The sequence below is a fragment of the Oncorhynchus tshawytscha genome, linkage group LG05 (assembly GCF_018296145.1).
Source record: "Oncorhynchus tshawytscha isolate Ot180627B linkage group LG05, Otsh_v2.0, whole genome shotgun sequence".
Classification (NCBI taxonomy): domain Eukaryota; kingdom Metazoa; phylum Chordata; class Actinopteri; order Salmoniformes; family Salmonidae; genus Oncorhynchus; species Oncorhynchus tshawytscha.
Genome location: NC_056433.1, coordinates 79,126,617 through 79,146,913, shown reverse-complemented (window position 1 = coordinate 79,146,913; position 20,297 = coordinate 79,126,617). Strand labels below are relative to the sequence as shown.

The following is a 20,297-nucleotide window of genomic DNA, read 5'->3' as shown; positions in this document are numbered from 1 at the left end:
TGAGCAGTAATCTAACTCTAACTGTACTGTGATGAGCAGTAATCTAACTCTAACTGTACTGTGATGAGCAGTAATCTAACTCTAACTGTACTGTGAGGAGCTGTAATCTAACTCTAACTGTACTGTGAGGAGCTGTAATCTAACTCTAACTGTACTGTGAGGTGGTGTGTGAGGTGCAGTAATCTAACTCTAACTGTACTGTGAGGAGCAGTAATCTAACTCTAACTTTACTGTGAGGAGCTGTAATCTAACTCTTAACTGTACTGTGATAAGCAGTAATCTAACTCTAACTGTACTGTGATGAGCAGTAATCTAACTCTAACTTTACTGTGATGAGAAGTAATCTAACTCTAACTGTACTGTGATGAGCAGTAATCTAACTCTAACTGTACTGTGATGAGCAGTAATCTAACTCTAACTGTACTGTGATGAGAAGTAATCTAACTCTAACTGTACTGTGATGAGCAGTAATCTAACTCTAACTGTACTGTGATGAGCAGTAATCTAACTCTAACTGTACTGTGATGAGCAGTAATCTAACTAACTGTACTGTGATGAGCAGTAATCTAACTCTAACTGTACTGTGATGAGCAGTAATCTAACTCTAACTGTACTGTGATGAGCAGTAATCTAACTCTAACTGTACTGTGATGAGAAGTAATCTAACTCTAACTGTACTGTGATGAGCAGTAATCTAACTCTAACTACTGTGAGAAGCTGTAATCTAACTCTAACTGTACTGTGATGAGCAGTAATCTAACTCTAACTGTACTGTGATGAGAAGTAATCTAACTCTAACTGTACTGTGATGAGCAGTAATCTAACTCTAACTACTGTGAGGAGCTGTAATCTAACTCTAACTGTACTGTGAGGAGCAGTAATCTAACTCTAACTGTACTGTGAGGAGCTGTAATCTAACTCTAACTGTACTGTGAGGTGGTGTGTGAGGTGCAGTAATCTAACTCTAACTGTACTGTGAGGAGCAGTAATCTAACTCTAACTGTACTGTGAGGTGGTGTACTGTGAGGTGCAGTAATCTAACTCTAACTGTACTGTGAGGAGCAGTAATCTAACTGTGATGAGCAGTAACTGTACTGTGATGAGCAGTAATCTAACTCTAACTGTACTGTGATGAGCAGTAATCTAACTCTAACTCTAACTGTACTGTGATGAGCAGTAATCTAACTCTAACTGTACTGTGATGAGAAGTAATCTAACTCTAATTGTACTGTGATGAGCAGTAATCTAACTCTAACTACTGTGAGGAGCTGTAATCTAACTCTAACTGTACTGTGAGGAGCTGTAATCTAACTCTAACTGTACTGTGAGGTGTAATCTAACTCTAACTGTACTGTGAGGTGCAGTAATCTAACTCTAACTGTACTGTGAGGAGCTGTAATCTAACTCTAACTGTACTGTGAGGTGGTGTGTGAGGTGCAGTAATCTAACTCTAACTGTACTGTGAGGAGCAGTAATCTAACTCTAACTTTACTGTGAGGAGCAGTAATCTAACTCTAACTTTACTGTGATGAGCAGTAATCTAACTCTAACTGTACTGTGATGAGCAGTAATCTAACTCTAACTGTACTGTGATGAGCAGTAATCTAACTCTAACTGTACTGTGATGAGCAGTAATCTAACTCTAACTGTACTGTGATGAGCAGTAATCTAACTCTAACTGTACTGTGATGAGCAGTAATCTAACTCTAACTGTACTGTGATGAGCAGTAATCTAACTCTAACTTTACTGTGATGAGAAGTAATCTAACTATAACTGTACTGTGATGAGCAGTAATCTAACTCTAACTGTACTGTGATGAGCAGTAATCTAACTCTAACTGTACTGTGATGAGCAGTAATCTAACTCTAACTGTACTGTGATGAGAAGTAATCTAACTCTAATTGTACTGTGATGAGCAGTAATCTAACTCTCTAACTACTGTGAGGAGCTGTAATCTAACTCTAACTGTACTGTGATGAGCAGTAATCTAACTCTAACTGTACTGTGAGGAGCAGTAATCTAACTCTAACTGTACTGTGAGGAGCTGTAATCTAACTCTAACTGTACTGTGAGGTGGTGTGTGAGGTGCAGTAATCTAACTCTAACTGTACTGTGAGGAGCAGTAATCTAACTCTAACTTTACTGTGAGGTGGTGTGTGAGGTGCAGTAATCTAACTCTAACTGTACTGTGAGGAGCAGTAATCTAACTCTAACTGTACTGTGATGAGCAGTAATCTAACTCTAACTTTACTGTGATGAGCAGTAATCTAACTAACTGTACTGTGAGGAGCTGTAATCTAACTCTAACTGTACTGTGAGGAGCTGTAATCTAACTCTAACTACTGTGAGGAGCAGTAATCTAACTCTAACTGTACTGTGAGGAGCAGTAATCTAACTCTAACTGTACTGTGACGAGCTGTAATCTAACTCTAACTGTACTGTGAGGAGCAGTAATCTAACTCTAACTGTACTGTGAGGTGGTGTGTGAGGAGCAGTAATACTGACAACTGTCAGAGGACTACAATGCAGTAAAGATAAATCCTCCTCTGTTGCCTCATTAGGTGTAGAAAACAGGGAAGCATTAGTCCCTGGATTACATTCTATAATACACTATCACTCTCCAGTGAGACTGGTTGTTAGATTTTAAATGTTGGAATGGTAAAATACACAGGCTACAACAAACGACATACCCTGCAGTACAACAGACATCTACAGAAACATGTATCATTTTTATATGAACATATGTTATGTAAATAGAGGTACAGGATGTGATATTTTCATTCTGCGATGTGTCTTTTATATTTCTGCTGTATCGCTGTGATCCTGTGCTCTGACAGGTCGACGTCTGAGAGCCAGACCAATCAGGATGAGGAGGAGCAGCAGCGTGTCTGTGAGGCGAGGCAGCAGGAGATCAGTCACATGCAGGAGATCCTGGAAACCAAGGTCCAGCTGCTGCAGGAGGTACACACGCACACATTAATACACACACTGACGCGGTTACATTTCACTGACACTCCTCCAGCCTGTTTGCATGTATACACTCCTCCCACACCTAATACAGTGTTCCAGTAATACTATTGTAAATATACACATCTCTCCTCCTCAAACCTGATGCATTGTGTTGTAAACAACCCTCCATAACTAAATGTTAATGAACTATTGACATGACCACTCTCCTCCTCTGCTGTCATGTTGTCAGGAGGTCCAGCTAGCGCGGGCCGAGGCTGAGAAGATGGCCTCTCTAGCAGAGGAAGAGTCCCAACGCTGCCTGGTCCTGGAGAGAGAGATGATGATGAAGATGGAGGAGGAGGACGAGGAAGAGTGTGAGGGAGGGTCACTAGGAGCCAGGCTGCAGATGAAGGCCTTGGCAGAGAAGGAGAGGTGAGGATGGAAGACAGGTGGTCATTGAGGCATGACTGATGTGTCAGCGTGGTGTTTCTCTCAGAGTAATGTGTGGCTTTAATACAAGAGACTTACTCTACTACCTACTGGTTGTATTGTACAGCTGAGAATGTCTGGCACTCACATTAGTATTGACATTGGCATTGGTAGGCCTATTAGCACTTGTAGGTCTATTAGCATTGAGTGGCCTATTAGCATTGGTAGGCCTATTAGCATTGGCATTGGTAGGCCTATTAGCATTGAGTGGCCTATTAGCATTGGCATTGGAATTGGTAGGCCTATTAGCATTGAGTGGCCTATTATCATTGGCATTGGCATTAGTAGGCATTAGTAGTCTCTCTCTCTCTTTCTCTCTCTCTCTCTCTCTCTCTCTCTCTCTCTCTCTCTCTCTCTCTCTCTCTCTCTCTTTCTCTCTCTCTCTCTCTCTCTCTCCCTCTCAGAGTAATAGAGGAGATGACTGAAGAAAGGAGAATGCTGAGCCACAGGGTCGGAGAGCTGGAGGTCAGAGTTCACGACCTCTCCTCTTCCCTCCAGAAGAAAGACAGCGATGCAGAGGTAAACAAAATCCCACAATTGAAGTGGGATCAAACCGGGTCACATAGAGTACACAATTACTGTATATATCTAGTATACACAACCCATCAGCATCTCTCTCACACATCTTCACACAAATCCTAACCTGTCCACAAATATGAAGCCGGGTGCCATTTAGTTTAATGACTAGGGGCCTAGTACTAGTTTGGATATTTGATCGGTCATGCGAGGGCCAAATCTACTGTGCTCACAGCTAGCTATTGAGATATGGGTCACACTCTTCACTGTTTAGCCATACCTCTCCTCCCCCCCTCCCCACTTACCTCCCCCATCTCAATTGCAAGAACGGCTGAACCCAGATGGTTGTTTGAGATACTGTTACCATATCTGTCCTGTATTTCTAAGCATGTTGTATATAGGTCAGTGGAACCCCGGCACCTAATGCCACGGGGGCACGCTAGGCTAGCACACCTCATCACAAGGCTAGGCTAGCAAACCTCATCACAGGACAAGGCTTGCACACCTCATCACAAGACTAGGCTAGGCTAGCACACCTCATCACAAGATTATGATAGCACATCTCATCGCTCAGCTAGGCTAGCACACCTCATCACAAGGCTAGGCTAGCACACCTCATCACAAGGCTAGACTAGCACACTTCATCACAAGGCTAGACTAGCACACCTCATCACAAGGCTAGGCTAGCACACCTCATCACAAGGCTAGGCTAGCACACCTCATCACAAGGCTAGCATACCTCATCACAAGGCTAGGCTAGCACACTTCATCACAAGGCTAGGCTAGCACACTTCATCACAAGGCTAGGCTAGCACACCTCATCACAAGGCTAGCACACCTCGTCAACAGACTAGACTAACACACCTCAGCACCATCATGATATGGAGAATCACTGATGGAGTTTATAGATTATATGCAGCAGGACTCACGAGTGCCTCCATGTCCATTTTTAATCCTATAATGTAGTAGGAGAGCGGAACAATATGATATCCTGTTAAGAAAATGTGACCCTTTTCACAGAACGTCATGCAATGCAATCCTGTCATTCATATATTTGTTTTCACATTTTTCTGAGGAACATCAGATTGAGTATGATGACCATTGTTATTATCCACAGTTGCTGCGGGGTGAGATGAGTCGGAAGATGAGCTGTGTCCAGCAGGAGATGCAGGTACGTGGGGCAGACATACTGCCATCCGATCCTATGTCTGTTGTGGGAATCTGAAGGGTTATGATGATTCCATTGGTTTGACATATGCTTTTGGAGCATGAACATGCATCCACACAGAGACAGGAACACTGGTGAAGTGGGCTGCAGTAAATGATGATAAACTGAAGTTTGCGAGATGAGGGATGGAATTCAAGGCCTGTAGCCAGCGTTGCCGAGACCAGTGTTTGATAGCAAGGCAATGGTATGTGAGAACCGTGCCACCCCCCTCCATGCTCCCTGCAGGGACAAATGGTCAGAGGTTGCCCTCTGTTGGAACCCAATGCAAACTGTATGTAAAATAGAGGACATATTGCATACACACATATACAAACATGGTACTGAGGGGAGAACGGCTCATAATAATGTCCGGAACGGAGCTAATGGAATGGCATCAATACCTGGAAACCATGTGTTTAATGTATTTAATACCATTCCACTGGATCTGCTCCAGTCATTACCATGAGCCCGTCCTCCCCCATTAAGGTGCCACAGACGCACATGCTGTTACACAAATGCACAAGGATCACAATGCTTGGTGCATTTGGGTTACTCAGAAATATTGTTCAACATGATTTAGCTGTATTATACAATATTGCTTGTTGCCATGGCACTGTGAGAAAATCATGCAATGTTGTCTGGTTTGGTTGTAATGGGACTTGAATTTCATATTGAGATGGATTCTTCTACAGTATTATATTATTCTATTCCTGTTAACTTGCATCATGTGTTACAGCTAATCAAAAAGATGGGTTATGTTGATGTAAATGTGTCACACACACACACACACACACACACACACGCACACGCACACACACACACACACCGTTATTTCAAAGGTTAAACTGGGTCTCCTAACTATAATTACAATCACATGGCACTTCTGTCTTTTAAAAGGCCATGATGTAAGTGAATTTTAATTACGGGAGGAATGAATCGGTTGTTTACATGGCACACCAACAAAAGAGACACCCCAAAAGGGAAATGTATTTAGTCACCCTCTCTTGACTCTTTATTTCTGTCACTACGGTGGAGTAATGACTAAAGAGACGTTGTTATTCCCACTGATTAGGATTAATAGAGTTTTGATTGTGTTGATCGTTAGGGTCGATCGCTGTTATGACGTCTCGTCTCCAGGATGAATTTATTTGAGCTTTTTGGGTGACAAATGTACATTAGAAGTTAGTACACTTGAGTTCCCAAAGATCTGCACCCTCTGGAGAAAACAAATCAGGACTGATCATTTACATCAACATAAACAACACTCGTAATGAAAGATAAGGTGCTGGGTGGGGAAGGTTCATGCTCTTACTGCACGGGAAAGCCTAGGGGTTCTGAGAGGCAGGATTTAGGCTAAACTCCCATCAGTGCATCACACAGTATTATGTGATTGGTAGGTAGCAGGGGCTCTCTTCCCCTTATCCCTTCATGATTTTGGCTGACGTGAGGGCCTCCGTGTGAAGGCCAAAAGCCTGGGTGCTGCTGGGAAATTCCTGCCTCAGGGTACAGATGAACTCATTCTAACGTAGTAGCCTAGGACTTCAGCAGAGTGGAAAGACACGTTTCAAATAAATGAACATGAAATGGCCGAATTCTAAGTTTCAAGCACACAGTGACACACACACACACACACACATGCACGCAAGCACGCACGCACGACACACACACACACACACACACACACACACGCACGACACACATACACGCACGCACACGCACAACACACACACACACACGCACGCACGCACACACACACACACACACACACACACACACACACACACACACACACACACACACACACACACACACACACACACACAGTTGGACAGCTCAGAAGCTAACTTGTTTAGATGTTATATTATATTAGGCTATGCCTTCATGTTTCTATTATGCATTGTAATAACCAGGGTATAATGGGATATGGTTTTTGTCATAAAACAGATACTCAGATACTGACTATCTCTATAGGCATACTTTCTAGGCCTATAGTAATTTCCACCTTATCTATCTTATGAATATCTATAAATTGTGGCGAGAGGATCTAAAGGAATAATAATATAAATTAATTTGTGAGGAAAATATATATGGTTTAATGGTTACATAATTTGATGTTTTTAGACTGTCAGGCAGGCAGGCAGGTTTTATACCCAGGAGGAATCTATCATCCCTGTTTCAGTGAAATGGTACCTTCCAGTGCAGCCTGGTCTCATAGACTAGATGTAACATAGTACATGTAGTTCCGGCACTCTCAAATCAGTATATGTTACATTTGGTATGGTTACATAAAACAGAAGGTTACTTGAGGTCAGATTGGGTGAATGGGCGTATAACGCAAACATCTAGCAACCCAAAAGTTGCGTGTTCGAATCTCATTACGGACAACTTTAGAATTTTTGCTAATTAGCAACATTGCAAGTACTTACTACTTTTTAGCTACTTTGCAACTACTTAGCCTGCTAGATAACTCTTCCCCTAATCCTAACCCTTTAACCTAACTCCTAACCGTAACCTCTCTGAACCACCCATACCGGATCCGGGATAATTGTCATCAGCAAAGCTGAACAGCATTGCCACAGTCAAATAATATTACTAGAAAATATTCATATTCATGAAATCACAAGTGCAATATTGAAAAACACAGTTTAGCCTTTTGTTAATCCACCTGTCGTCTCAAATTATGCTTTATAGCGAAAGCAGTAAATTTATCGATCGCTCGACAAAACAATAAGTACACTTAGCATCAGGTAACTTGGTCACGAAAATCAGAAAAGCAATCATATTAATCGTTCACCTTTGATGATCTTCAGATGTTTTCACTCACGAGACTCCCAGTTAGACAACAAATGTTCCTTTTGTTCCATAAAGATATTTTTTATATCCAAATACCTCCGTTAGTTTGGTGCGTTATGCCCAGGAATCCACCGGAAAGAGCGGTCACGACAACGTAGACAAACATTCCAAATTATATCCATAATGTCCACAGAAACATGACAGACATTATTTAAAATCAATTTCAGGGTGTTTTTCAAATATCTATTCGATAATATATTAACCGGGACAGTTGGCTTTTCACTAGGACCGGGAGTAACAATGGCCGCCTTTCTCTTTTGCGCACAATTCACTCTGAGAGGCCCCACCTATCCACTTACGCAATGTGGTCGTTCACGCTCATTGTTCAAAATAAAAGCCTGAAACTGTTGACACCTTGAGGAAGCGATAGGAAAATTAATCTGGTTGATATCCCTTTAAATGGAGCAATGGGAGGCTATGGAACATAGCCTGATTTTTCTCAGGGTTTTGCCCGCAATATCAGTTCTGTTATACTCACAGACAATATTTTGACAGTTTTGGAAACTTTAGAGTGTTTTCTATCCTAATCTGTCAATTATATGCATATTCTAGCATCTGATCCTGAGAAATAGGCCGTTTACTTTGGGACGTTATTTTTCCAAACATAAAAATAGTGCCCTCTAGCTTCAAGAGGTTAACCCCCTAAGCTTAGCCTAGCTAACGTTATCCAGCTAACTAATGTTAGCATTAGCCACTTAGCTAATGTTGGGCAACACCAAATTGGAATCGTAGCATATCATATGTTTTGGAAATTGATTACATATTGTACATTTTCGTAACATATTGTAACAATTTAATTTTGTAATATATCATGCAAATTGGAATCGCAAATGAATACATACATATGAAACATAGCGTATCACACTAAATGGAGGAGGCTCTGATTTACGTACAGAATAATACGACATTCTCTGAGACCACGTTGTCCAGTGTAGCTGAATCTCTGTCAACGTTTCCATCTCGCCCTGTTCGGTAGCCTACCTAGGCTAATAAACTATGCACGTTAAAACCCGTGGAAACCAAACCTCCCGTTCTATCCTCGTCACACCGTCCAGTGAACTGCTATCATGGAGCCGAAAAATAACGGGTCAACGATGTATTTTTGATAAGGACGTCTCTACTGCCGTCTTTTCGTTTCGGGTGGTGAATTCCGTGTTCGTGTCGGATTAGCCGCGATGAGACAGTGGAACTGTCATTTTGTTGTCTTGGATTAGCACTGTTAGAAAATATGAGATTACATCGGCATTTCGGCAGTGAAACAAAAATAACCTGACAAATGTTGTTTGATTCTGTAACCAGCAGGTTTGATGTAATGTATCTATCAGCTTGATTACATTTTGTATCATTGACGAACTGAAAGTGCTGCAGCCCCTGCCGCAGACAGTGACATTGTTACAACGACAATGACACTGGGTTTTTTATCTGCGCTCATCACAAATGAAAGACGTCTCTTCCTTATTATATTCCCTATTGACTATGTTTGATTACAGTCTATATTCTTTAGATGACATTGAATAGAAGTTATCGCGTTGATATAGAAATGAGTGCGCCCTTTCAAATAACTGCAATGCGATGGTATACCCGTTTCTGTAATGCCGTTCTTCATCGAGGATGCAACAACGAGGAGTTTTTACCAACAGCAATATGGCACAATGCACTAGTTTATGTATTAGGCTAATATTGACCTGTTTATTTTGAAGATAACTTTTTTAATACATTTAGGTATTTTATTCGGACCCCAATTAGTTGTTGCGAAAGCAGCATATTGAAGAAAACTACATGAACATCACGCAGCTAAATCATTTCAATCTATTGATTTATTGATGGATTATTGATATCCAACCTGTTGGTACAAGACACCTTATTTTATTGCCTGAGCAATCAGAACAGACACAATCCCCACCCCACAGTAAAACTGAAAGCAGATATCATCTGTGATGTTGGATGTCAAAATGAAGGAGGTGTGTCGGATCTGTGCCCGTGAGCTCTGTGGTAACCAACGGAGATGGATCTTCCATCCGGCCTCCAAACTCAACCTGCAGGTGCTGCTGTCCCACGCCCTGGGCAGAGAGCTGACCCGCGACGGCCGTGGGGAGTTTGCCTGCTCCAAGTGTACCTTCATGCTGGACCGCATGTACCGTTTCGACACAGTGATCGCCCGTGTGGAGGCTCTGTCCCTGGAGCGCCTGCACAAGCTGCTGCAGGAGAAGGACCGGCTTAGACAGTGTATAGGAGGCCTGTACCGGAAGAACAACACTCAGGACCAGACCCGGGATCAGACTGGGATGGGGGGTACTGGGGAAGGAGAGACAGAGGGTGGTGGGCGGTCTGAGGGTGACTCCCCTATAGTGGACCTTTCAGCCCTGCAGGAGGCCAGGTACAGCGCCCTGCTCCAGGACGACCTGGCCTACTCTGTGTACGAGTCCTGGGCCGACCACGAGGACCAGCAGAGCCCAGCCCCAGACCCCCAGCACCACACCCAGCATCATCACCCTCAGTGCACAGGATCGGAGACTCTCTCTGGGCATCGCTCCAGGCGGTGCAGGGGATGCGCCGCTCTCCGTGTGGCCGACTCTGACTACGAGGCTGTGTGTAAGGTCCCTAGGTGGGTGGGCAGGAGGAGCACGTCTTGTGGACCCTCTACTCGGTACTCAGGCAGCACCTTGGGGGGCGAGGAGACCTCCACAGGGTCAGAGTCCACGCCTGTCCCCTCCGAGTCCCCTCCCATGGAACCAGAGAGCGACAGGACGCTGTGCGATGGGGACCCAGAGAGGATGACCCTCAGCCCGGGCACGTCGGTTGAATCTCTGGACACAGCTGTGGACGTGGCTCGGCCCTGTGCCACCCACCGAGAGGAGAGAGAGAGAGGAGAGAAGGACCCAGGGAGGGTTCAGAGGAGGGGCCCCCACCTCCAGTGGGATGAGGCCCCCAGGGACAAGTCAGTCCCTGGGTTGACCCTGGAACTGGCGCTAAGTCTAGTGAGGAACTGGGAGTACAGACCTCTAAAGTCCCCTCAAGGCAGCAAGCTCCCTATCCTAGTTAAACCCAAACTGGAGATGGGTCTCCCCCAGTCTCGCAGTACCCCAGACTATGAGCTCTACTCCCACCCTGCCATCCCAGATCTGGTGACCCCCAGCAGTCAGCAGGAGCTGCAGACAGAGCTGTCAGCGATGGAGGAGCAGTGGCTGGATGACTACGTGCAGTGTGGTCCCTTCCGCTTCCAGCAGGTAGCTAGCAGGACAACCACCAGCGCCAGGCTCTTAGATCAGACACACTGGAACTACCAGATCAGCTTCTATGGGCCTGGCCCTGTATAGATCTTCATTCTACCAGCTTTCCCCTAGTGATTTGTAGAATGTACACATAGTCTGTGATATTGCAGTTGAGATGGATCCTCTCCAGCTAATCTGCAGTTTCTATGTCTATTATTTAATATGAATGAACAAGGCCAAGGCTTTTGGCAGTTTTTGATTGGCTTTTTTAGTCATCCCATTAGCCATCCACCAATCATACAGCTGAACACAGCTGGCCCCTTCATTACCACTCTCATCGCTAGCCTAGCAACATGGCCGTAGCCATGGCAGCGGTTGCTATATGAATAACGATGCCTCGTGCTAGACAGGCTTTTTGTCATGTTAATAGTTAGCCAGTTGCTGGCCTCGTCTGTCAGGCTCATAGTGTAGACCTACACTACCGTTCAAAAGTTTGGGGTCACTTAGAAATGTCCTTGTTTTTGAAAGAAAAACACCAGTCTCAATGTCAACAGTGAAGAGGTGACTCCGGGATGCTGGCCTTCTAGGCAGAGTTCCTTTGTCCAGTGTCTGTGTTCCATTGCCCATCTTAATCTTTTCTTTTTATTGGCCAGTCTGAGATATGGATATTTTTTTTCCAACTCTGCCTAGAAGGCCAACAATCCAGGAGTCGCCTCTTCACTGTTGACGATGAGACTGGTGTTTTGTGGGTACTATTTAATGAAGCTGCCAGTTGAGGACTTGTGAGGTGTCTGTTTCTCAAACTAGACACTGTAATGTACTTGTCCTCTTTCTCAGTTGTGCACCGGGGCCTCCCACTCCTCTTTCTATTCTAGTTAGGGCCAGTTTCCGCAGTTCTGTGAAGGGAGTAGTACACAGCGTTGTACCAGATCTTCAGTTTCTTGGCAATTTCTTGCATGGAATAGCCTTCATTTCTCAGAACAAGAATAGACTGATGAGTTTCAGAAGAAAGTTCTTTGTTTCTGGCCATTTTGAGCCTGTAATCGAACCCACAAATGCTGATGCTCCAGATACTCAACTAGTCTAAGGAAGACCAGTTTTATTGCTTCTTTAATCAGAACAACAGTTTTCAGCTGTGCTAACATACTTGCAAAAGGGTTTTCTAATGATCAACTTGATAAACTTGGATTAGCTAACACAACGTGCCATTGGAACACAGGAGTGATGGTTGCTGATAATGGGCCTCTGTACGCCTATGTAGATATTTCGCTACACTCGCATTAACATCTGCTAATCGTATTAACATCTGCTAATCGTGTGTATGTGACAAATACAATTTGATTTGATATTCCATAAAAAATCATCTGTTTCCAGCTACAATAGTCATTTACAGCATTAACAATGTCTACACTGTATTTCTGATCAATTTGATGTTATTTTAATGGCCAAAAAATGTGCTTTTCTTTCAAAACAAGGACATTACTAAGTGGCCCCAAACTTGAACGGTTCTGTATGTCTAGGAATGAGTCTACCCATACTGTGAAATAATGGCCTGTTGATAAGCATGAATCAGGGAGTTTACTGGGTTGTTGATTCACTAAGCCCATGGAACAACATCCAGTCATTAGAGCCCAGATTGAGTCCTCTGTGTGTATGTGTATGTGTGTGTGTGTATGTGTGTGTGTATGTGTGTGTGTCCTACCTGTAATGAGTTTACAGGACAGCATGTGGGAGTGGATCATATCACACATATCCCAGGTGATAGTCTAAAGAGCCAATGGAACATTGGCTGATCCTGGAAATTAAATGACAAAGACAATTTAATTATTTTCCTATTATTGACTATGAGAGACCATGCAGACCAAAATAGTCCCTCACACTCATAAAGATAGCCCTTCTTAGATGTAACCCTGGAGTTGTGGTTTATTTTAAACCCCCAACAGGCTGGGTGGTTGTACAGATCAATCTGTATCTGTACATCTGAAAAACAACAAACAGGAAGTAAATACCACGCTGCCGTGGAAACGGGGACGTCTTTCTCAGGAAGTGATCGAGCAGTGAGCTAGCTGACCTCATCACTTTCCACTCTCACACACAACTGAATGGGAAGTGTGTGTGTGGGTCAATCTGTATATCTGTTGTATTAATCTGAACCTGTGTGTTTCAGAGTCTGCTAGATGAGCAGCAAGGCAAGCTGTCGCAGTATGAGAGTGCTGCAGGTCACTGTGTTAGTGAGCTCCAGAAGGCCCAGCTCCAGGTCCACTCTCTACAGGCCAAGATCAGAGAGAGCGAGGCCGGGAACCAGGTACCACTTCCCCCTCAGACACTCAACATTTCTCTAGGTCTTCCAATTTTTACATTACTGGACTGGGAACCAGGTACCACTTCCCCCTCAGACACTCAACATTTCTCTAGGTCTTCCAATTTTTACATTACTGGACCGGGAACCAGGTACCACTTCCCCCTCAGACACTCAACATTTCTCTAGGTCTTCCAATTTTGACATTACTGGACCGGGAACCAGGTACCACTTCCCCCTCAGACACTCAACATTTCTCTAGGTCTTCCAATTTTTACATTACTGGACCGGGAACCAGGTACCACTTCCCCCTCAGACACTCAACATTTCTCTAGGTCTTCCAATTTTTACATTACTGGACCGGGAACCAGGTACCACTTCCCCCTCAGACACTCAACATTTCTCTAGGTCTTCCAATTTTTACATTACTGGACCATATCAGACATGGTGGATTATGTATTCAATGTTTAAAAAATTAAAACCAAAATCAAGCATTTAAATTAAAGGCTTGCTTATAAAGTATTTATAAACATGCTAACATAATTTGTGAACTGTAATATTCTATATAATGTTTAGCCTGACTCTGACGTGTCCGTGACTATGTTGTGTAGAAGCTGCAGGTGCGACTGGGGGACATGGAGTGTGAGCTGCGCTTGGTCAGAGAGGAGGCACAGAGACAGGAACGAAACGTCCTCAACCTCACTGACACTATCAACAGCAAGGACACTGAGGTATGGAAGGATAGAGGGAGGAATGGAAAGAGACAGAGAGAGAGAGAGAGGAGTTTTCAGAGAGTGAGAGAGACAGAAAATTCTGCAAATTACACACTGAGGAATGCAGAGGCACACAAGAAGAGACATTGACAAAAAGTACACAGATTCTCTATGACACTTGATGTGTTTCTCTCCACCACTGATGAACAGTAGGTTACCTATAAGATACTTGTGTTTTGTGTGTGTCTCTCTCAGGCAGCAGAGTTGTACCGAGTCATAGAAGAACAGAACGACATGCTGTGTTCTCTCAAAGACCTGGCCAACAGAAACCAGGTCCAGACACTACAGGTAAATCACACTAAAATGCTCTGAATAAAATCTGCACCTGATGTAATGAGGCGTCCTCCCATCAGCAGCCTCCTCCCATCAGCAGCCTCCTCCCATCAGCAGCCTCCTGTGGTGTACAGTATGCAGTAATCTACACTGGAAAACACCCACTATGTTATAATGACAATGGGTTATGTTATAATGGTCTCCTAGACCCATGCTCACAGCACGCTGTATCTAATGAAACGCTCTCTAATGTCCTCCTCCCTGTCGTTTAGAACCATTCACTCTCTGGCTTTCCCTCCACCCCTCATCTTCTCTCTCCTTCTCATCTCGGTGTAGGTGTCTGGGGCTGAGTCAGTGCGAGGCCAGGGGAAGGTGCTGGCCCTCCAGGGCTCTCTGTTCCAGGCCCAGCTGGAGCTGCAGGCAGGCCAGAGGGCCCAGCGTCAGGCTACCAGGAAGGAGGAGGACCTGACCAGAGCCCTGATCCGCCTGGAGCAAGACCTGCAGGGGGCCGTGGAGCACAGACACAGCACTGACAGACACAACCAGGTTTGTGCGTTTGCTTGTGTGTTAACATGTGTTTTTGTATGAGACTGACTGTGATGCTACCTGTCTCTAGGACTTGCATCTGGCGCTGGAGAAAGTTCGCTCAGAGCTGCAGCAGAGAAAGGAACAGCTGAATGAAAAGGAAGGAGAGAGACTGAGAGCGGAGGAGGACATGGAGAAGACCATCAGAGAGCTGAGGACTTCGCTTCAGAGCAAAGAGCAGCTTGTGCAGGTCAGACACACAGAGATGCACACGGTCAAACACGCACGCACGCACACACACAGCCTTCCTCACACAACCCTGTCTCTGTCTCTCAGGAGTACTCAGAGTTGTTGGACCAGCAACAGGGGCCCAGGGAGAAGAGTGATTCTCTCCTCTCCAAACTGAAAGAGCGCATCAAGGAGAGGGACAGAGCACTGGAGGTGAGACACACACTACCAGAGTTGAACCCCTAAGAAAACTACTACAGCTATTACATCAAACTCATGATACAGCAGGGCATGATAGCAGTGTCATGTATGGTGTTGATTGACAGCTGTGTTCCCATAGAGATGCATTATAGTGTTCTACTGCATGATGTTCCCTCCTCACAGCGAGCGGTGGATGAGAAGTTCCGCTGTGTGGAGGAGAAGGAGGGAGAGATGCGGCGGCTACAGCTGCTGCTCAGAGAGAAGGAGAGAGACCTGGAGAGACAACGCTGTGTATTGTCCAACAACGAAGAGACCATCATGGTACTGATGAACACACTAATATAAACACATGTACACGCACAGACATACGCGCACCCACACACACACACCAATTTTTTATCTTTCTCTGTGTGTGTGTGTGTGTTAGAGTCTGGAGGTGCTGGTGCGTGGGAAGGGTCTGGAACAGGAGCAGGTGTGTGAGGCGTGGAGGAGTGTACAGCACCATCATGCAAACAGTGAGGAGAGACACAGCCGCAGCTTGAGAGAGAGAGATGCACTCATCAGCCAGCTACAGAACGCCCTGCACACACGCACCAAGGAGGCTGAGGTAAGACACCCTACACTATACCCTGGACACAGTATACTCTGGCTACACTATACCCTGGCCACACTATACCTTAGTCACACTATACCCTGGCCACAGTATACCCTGGCCACAGTATACCCTGGCCACAGTATACCCTGGCCACACTATACCCTGGCCACAGTATATCCTGGCCACACTATACCCTGGCCACAGTATACCCTGGCCACAGTATACCCTGGCCACAGTATACCCCCTGGCCACACTATACCCTGGCCACACTATACCCTGGCCACAGTATACCCTGGCCACAGTATACCCTGGCCACAGTGTAACCTGGCCACAGTATACCCTGGCCACAGTATACCCTGGCCACACTATACCCAGTATACCCTGGCCACACTATACCCTGGCCACACTATACCCTGGCCACACTGTACCCTGGCCACACTATACCCTGGCCACACTGTACCCTGGCCACACTATACCCTGGCCACAGTGTACCCTGGCCACAGTGTACCCTGGCCACAGTGTACCCTGGCCACACTGTACCCTGGCCACAGTGTACCCTGGCCACACTATACCCTGGCCACACTATACCCTGGGCACAGTGTTATCTGGACACAGTGTTCCCAGGACACAGTATACCCTGGTCACAGTATACTCTGGATACAGTATACCCTGGACACAGTATACCCTGGGAACAGTATACTCTGGACACAGTATACCCTGGACACAGTATACCCTGGCCACAGTATACCCTGGACACAGTATACCCTGGACACAGTGTACCCTGGACACAGTGTACCCTGGCCACAGTGTACCCTGGCCACAATGTACCCTGGACACAGTATACCCTGGACACAGTGTACCCTGGACACAGTGTACCCTGGACACACTATATCCTGGACACACTATATCCTGGCCACAGTATACCCTGGCCACACTATACCATAGACACAGTGTAACCTGGACACAGTGTTCCCTGGACACAGTGTTCCCTGGCCACAGTATACCCTGGACACAGTATTTGAAAGAGAAATAAGGATTGGTGCTTATTTGTCAAATTAATCTCTCTCGCTCTCTCGCTCTCTTTCTCTCTCTCTTTCTCTCTTTCTCTTCTCCCTCTCCCTCTCTTCCCAGGACCTGACTGGAGCCTTGCTAGGTAAGGTGAAGGCAGGTCCCAGTGAGGTGGTGGAGGAGATGAAGGCTCGCCTCTCTCTGAAGGAGAAACTGTTCCAGGAACTGCTGTCCGACCGTGGCCGCCAGGCCCAGGAGCACCACACACTGGTTCAGGACCTGCTCGACACCATCAGCACCAGGGACCAATACATCCAGGTAATTCAACCCAACTGACCTGGTCTTCCAGTTCCCCAGTACAGAAGAGAGAATAGAGAGGGAGGGGAGAAGAGAGAGGGAGGGGAGAAGAGAGAGAAGAGAGAGGGAGGGGAAGAGAGAGAAGAGAGAGGGAGGAGAAGACAGAGGGAGTGGAAGAGAGAGGGAGGAGAAGAGAGAAGAGAGAGGGAGTGGAAGAGAGAGGGAGGAGAAGAGAGAGGAAGGGGAAGAGGGAGAAGAGAGGGGAAGAGAGAGGGAGGAGAAGAGAGAGGAGAAGAGAGAGGGAGGAGAAGAGAGAGGAGGAGAAGAGAGAGAAGAGAGAGGGAGGAGAAGAGAGAGAAGAGGGAGGGGGAAGAGAGAGAAGAGAGAGGGAGGAGAAGAGAGGAGAAGATAGAGGGAGGGGAAGAGAGAGAAGAGAGAGGGAGGAGAAGAGAGAGAAGAGAGAGGGAGGGGAAGAGAGAGAAGAGAGAGGGAGGAGAAGATAGAGGGAGGGGAAGAGAGAGAAGAGAGAGGGAGGAGAAGAGAGAGAAGAGAGAGGGAGGGGAAGAGAGAGAAGAGAGAGGGAGGAGAAGATAGAGGGAGGGGAAGAGAGAGAAGAGAGAGGGAGGAGAAGATAGAGGGAGGGGAAGAGAGAGAAGAGAGGGGAGGAGAAGATAGAGGGAGGGGAAGAGAGAGAAGAGAGAGGGGAGGAGAAGATAGAGGGAGGGGAAGAGAGAGAAGAGAGAGGGAGGAGAAGATAGAGGGAGGGGAAGAGAGAGAAGAGAGAGGGAGGAGAAGATAGAGGGAGGGGAAGAGAGAGAAGAGAGAGGGAGGAGAAGATAGAGGGAGGGGAAGAGAGAGAAGAGAGAGGGAGGAGAAGATAGAGGGAGGGGAAGAGAGAGAAGAGAGAGGGAGGAGAAGATAGAGGGAGGGGAAGAGAGAGAAGAGAGAGGGAGGAGAAGATAGAGGGAGGGGAAGAGAGAGAGAGAGAGGGAGGAGAAGATAGAGGGAGGGGAAGAGAGAGAAGAGAGAGGGAGGAGAAGATAGAGGGAGGGGAAGAGAGAAGAGAGAGGGAGGAGAAGTAGAGGGAGGGGAAGAGAGAGAGAGAGGGGAAGAGAGAGAGAGAGGGGGAAGAGAGAGAAGAGAGAGGGAGGGGAAGAGGGGGAAGAGAGAAGAGAGAGGGAGGGGAAGAGAGAGAAGAGAGAGGAGGGGAAGAGAGAGAGAGAGGGAGAAGAGAGAGAGGGAGGGGAAGAGAGAGAAGAGAGAGGGAGGGGAAGAGAGAAGAGAGAGGGAGGGGAAGAGAGAGAAGAGAGAGAGGGAGGGAAGAGAGAGAAGAGAGAGGGAGGGAAGAGAGAGAAGAGAGAGAAGAGAGAGGGATGGGAAGAGAGAGAAGAGAGAGGGAGGGGAAGAGAGAGGGAGGGAAGAGGGGGAAGAGAGAGGAGGGGGAAGAGAGAGAGAGGGAAGAGGGGGAGGGGAAGAGAGAGGGAGGGGAAGAGAGAGAAGAGAGAGGGAGGGGAAGATAGAGAAGAGAGAGGGAGGAGAAGAGAAGAGAGAGAGGAAGGGAGGGAGGAGAAGAGAGAGGGAGACTTTTTTTCCATGAAGATGTATTGTTTCAGATCTTTTAATCCCCCAAAATCTCCATCCTCCCCTTGCCCTCCCCTTCTCTCATCCAGGACTCAGCAGGTCGTCTGGGTGAGGTGATGAGTGAGCAGACTGAACGTCTCCAGGAGCTCCGCAGACAGCTAACTTCTGGCTCCCAGGCCTACGGGTCCCAGCTAGGCCTCCAGGGTCCAGACCTCCAGGGTCCAGACCTCCAGGGGACCAGCCAGAACTTCCAGGCCCTGCAGGATGAGCTACGTCTAGCCCTGAGGAGGGAGAGGGAGGCCCAGGCTGAGATCACAGCCCTCAGGACCATGACAGGCCAGACAGACAGGCCAGTCAACAGGCAGGCAGAGTTTGGAGGTGGGCATCAGAGGAACATGGAGCTCTGTCTGTAGTGGCACATTCTGGGCTACAGGGGGCAGCACTGTCTTCTCTTCTCATAGAGTTTGGGGTGTGGTGTATGGGTCTACTAATGTGTCTGCTAACATGGGTGTCTTGGTTCTCGGGTGATGATGCTAACCATAGTTAACTTGGCAGTATCTGCAAGACAATGTTATTTATATATTAGCTTATTGATTTTTATATTTGCAATTGTAAATGTTGATGTTTTGTGTTATGTATTAGTTTTTCTGTATAGTAGCTTGTGTATCAAACACTTATCTGAACGTTTAACTGGTAGACAGAGAAACAGAGAGGGAAGGTAGGAGTTATGTTTTCATGCATAACATGAGATTTTTAACTTTGTATGATAGTGTTGATAACAGCATGTGTTTTAAAGTTATGTCATGACGTTTGCTATTTATACCAATAATATGTGTGTGCCTTTGCATGTACCACGGTGGTTATGTTATATACCATGTAATGGTATTGAGTTTATATACCAGTCTCAGCAACTCAGATTTTTATAGAATATCAAACAATGCCTGCTGTCTGAAATGTGTGCTTCAAGTTGAATATCATTTATGTTAGCTTTTGCCAGATTACAGTACATTTTAACAGCAATGAATAACTTTTAAACATTGTCAGAATGTCACACTATAAGGAACACAGTATGTTCTGGATGACACACATAAACCTCTCCTGGACTATAGGTATGTTTAATATTCATTCTTTCTCCCAGAGACATTACCCAACATGTTTGTCTCTCAAAGAGAAACCATCTGATAACTCGACAGAAGCTGCTTTTCCTATAGTCTTTGCCATCTGAGTCACAAGCACAATAAGATCCTTGTCACTAGAGCACAGTAAGATCCTTGTCACTAGAGCACAGTA

At 45.8% G+C, this 20,297-nt stretch overlaps 1 protein-coding gene across 8 annotated transcripts in view; it reads left to right on the top strand.

The window, feature by feature from the left end:
• The window catches only part of LOC112251640 (phosphodiesterase 4D interacting protein), a 144,068-nt gene that overhangs the window by 67,020 nt on the left and 56,751 nt on the right, over positions 1-20,297 (top strand). For 6 of the 8 annotated variants that reach the window (XM_042322432.1, XM_042322434.1, XM_042322436.1 and 3 more), the window contains exons 1-11: positions 8,939-11,242; positions 13,395-13,532; positions 14,138-14,257; positions 14,495-14,587; positions 14,909-15,118; positions 15,189-15,347; positions 15,434-15,538; positions 15,710-15,847; positions 15,954-16,133; positions 17,253-17,447; positions 19,097-19,385. In XM_042322432.1, the coding sequence (XP_042178366.1) occupies positions 9,953-11,242; positions 13,395-13,532; positions 14,138-14,257; positions 14,495-14,587; positions 14,909-15,118; positions 15,189-15,347; positions 15,434-15,538; positions 15,710-15,847; positions 15,954-16,133; positions 17,253-17,447; positions 19,097-19,385 (2,917 nt within the window). In that variant the 5' untranslated portion in view covers positions 8,939-9,952. Of the gene's footprint in view, positions 1-2,838; positions 2,963-3,200; positions 3,383-3,843; positions 3,959-5,072; positions 5,127-8,938; positions 11,243-13,394; positions 13,533-14,137; positions 14,258-14,494; positions 14,588-14,908; positions 15,119-15,188; positions 15,348-15,433; positions 15,539-15,709; positions 15,848-15,953; positions 16,134-17,252; positions 17,448-19,096; positions 19,386-20,297 lie in introns of those variants that run through there. The other 2 variants (XM_042322437.1, XM_042322438.1) reach the window with 1 other exon arrangement.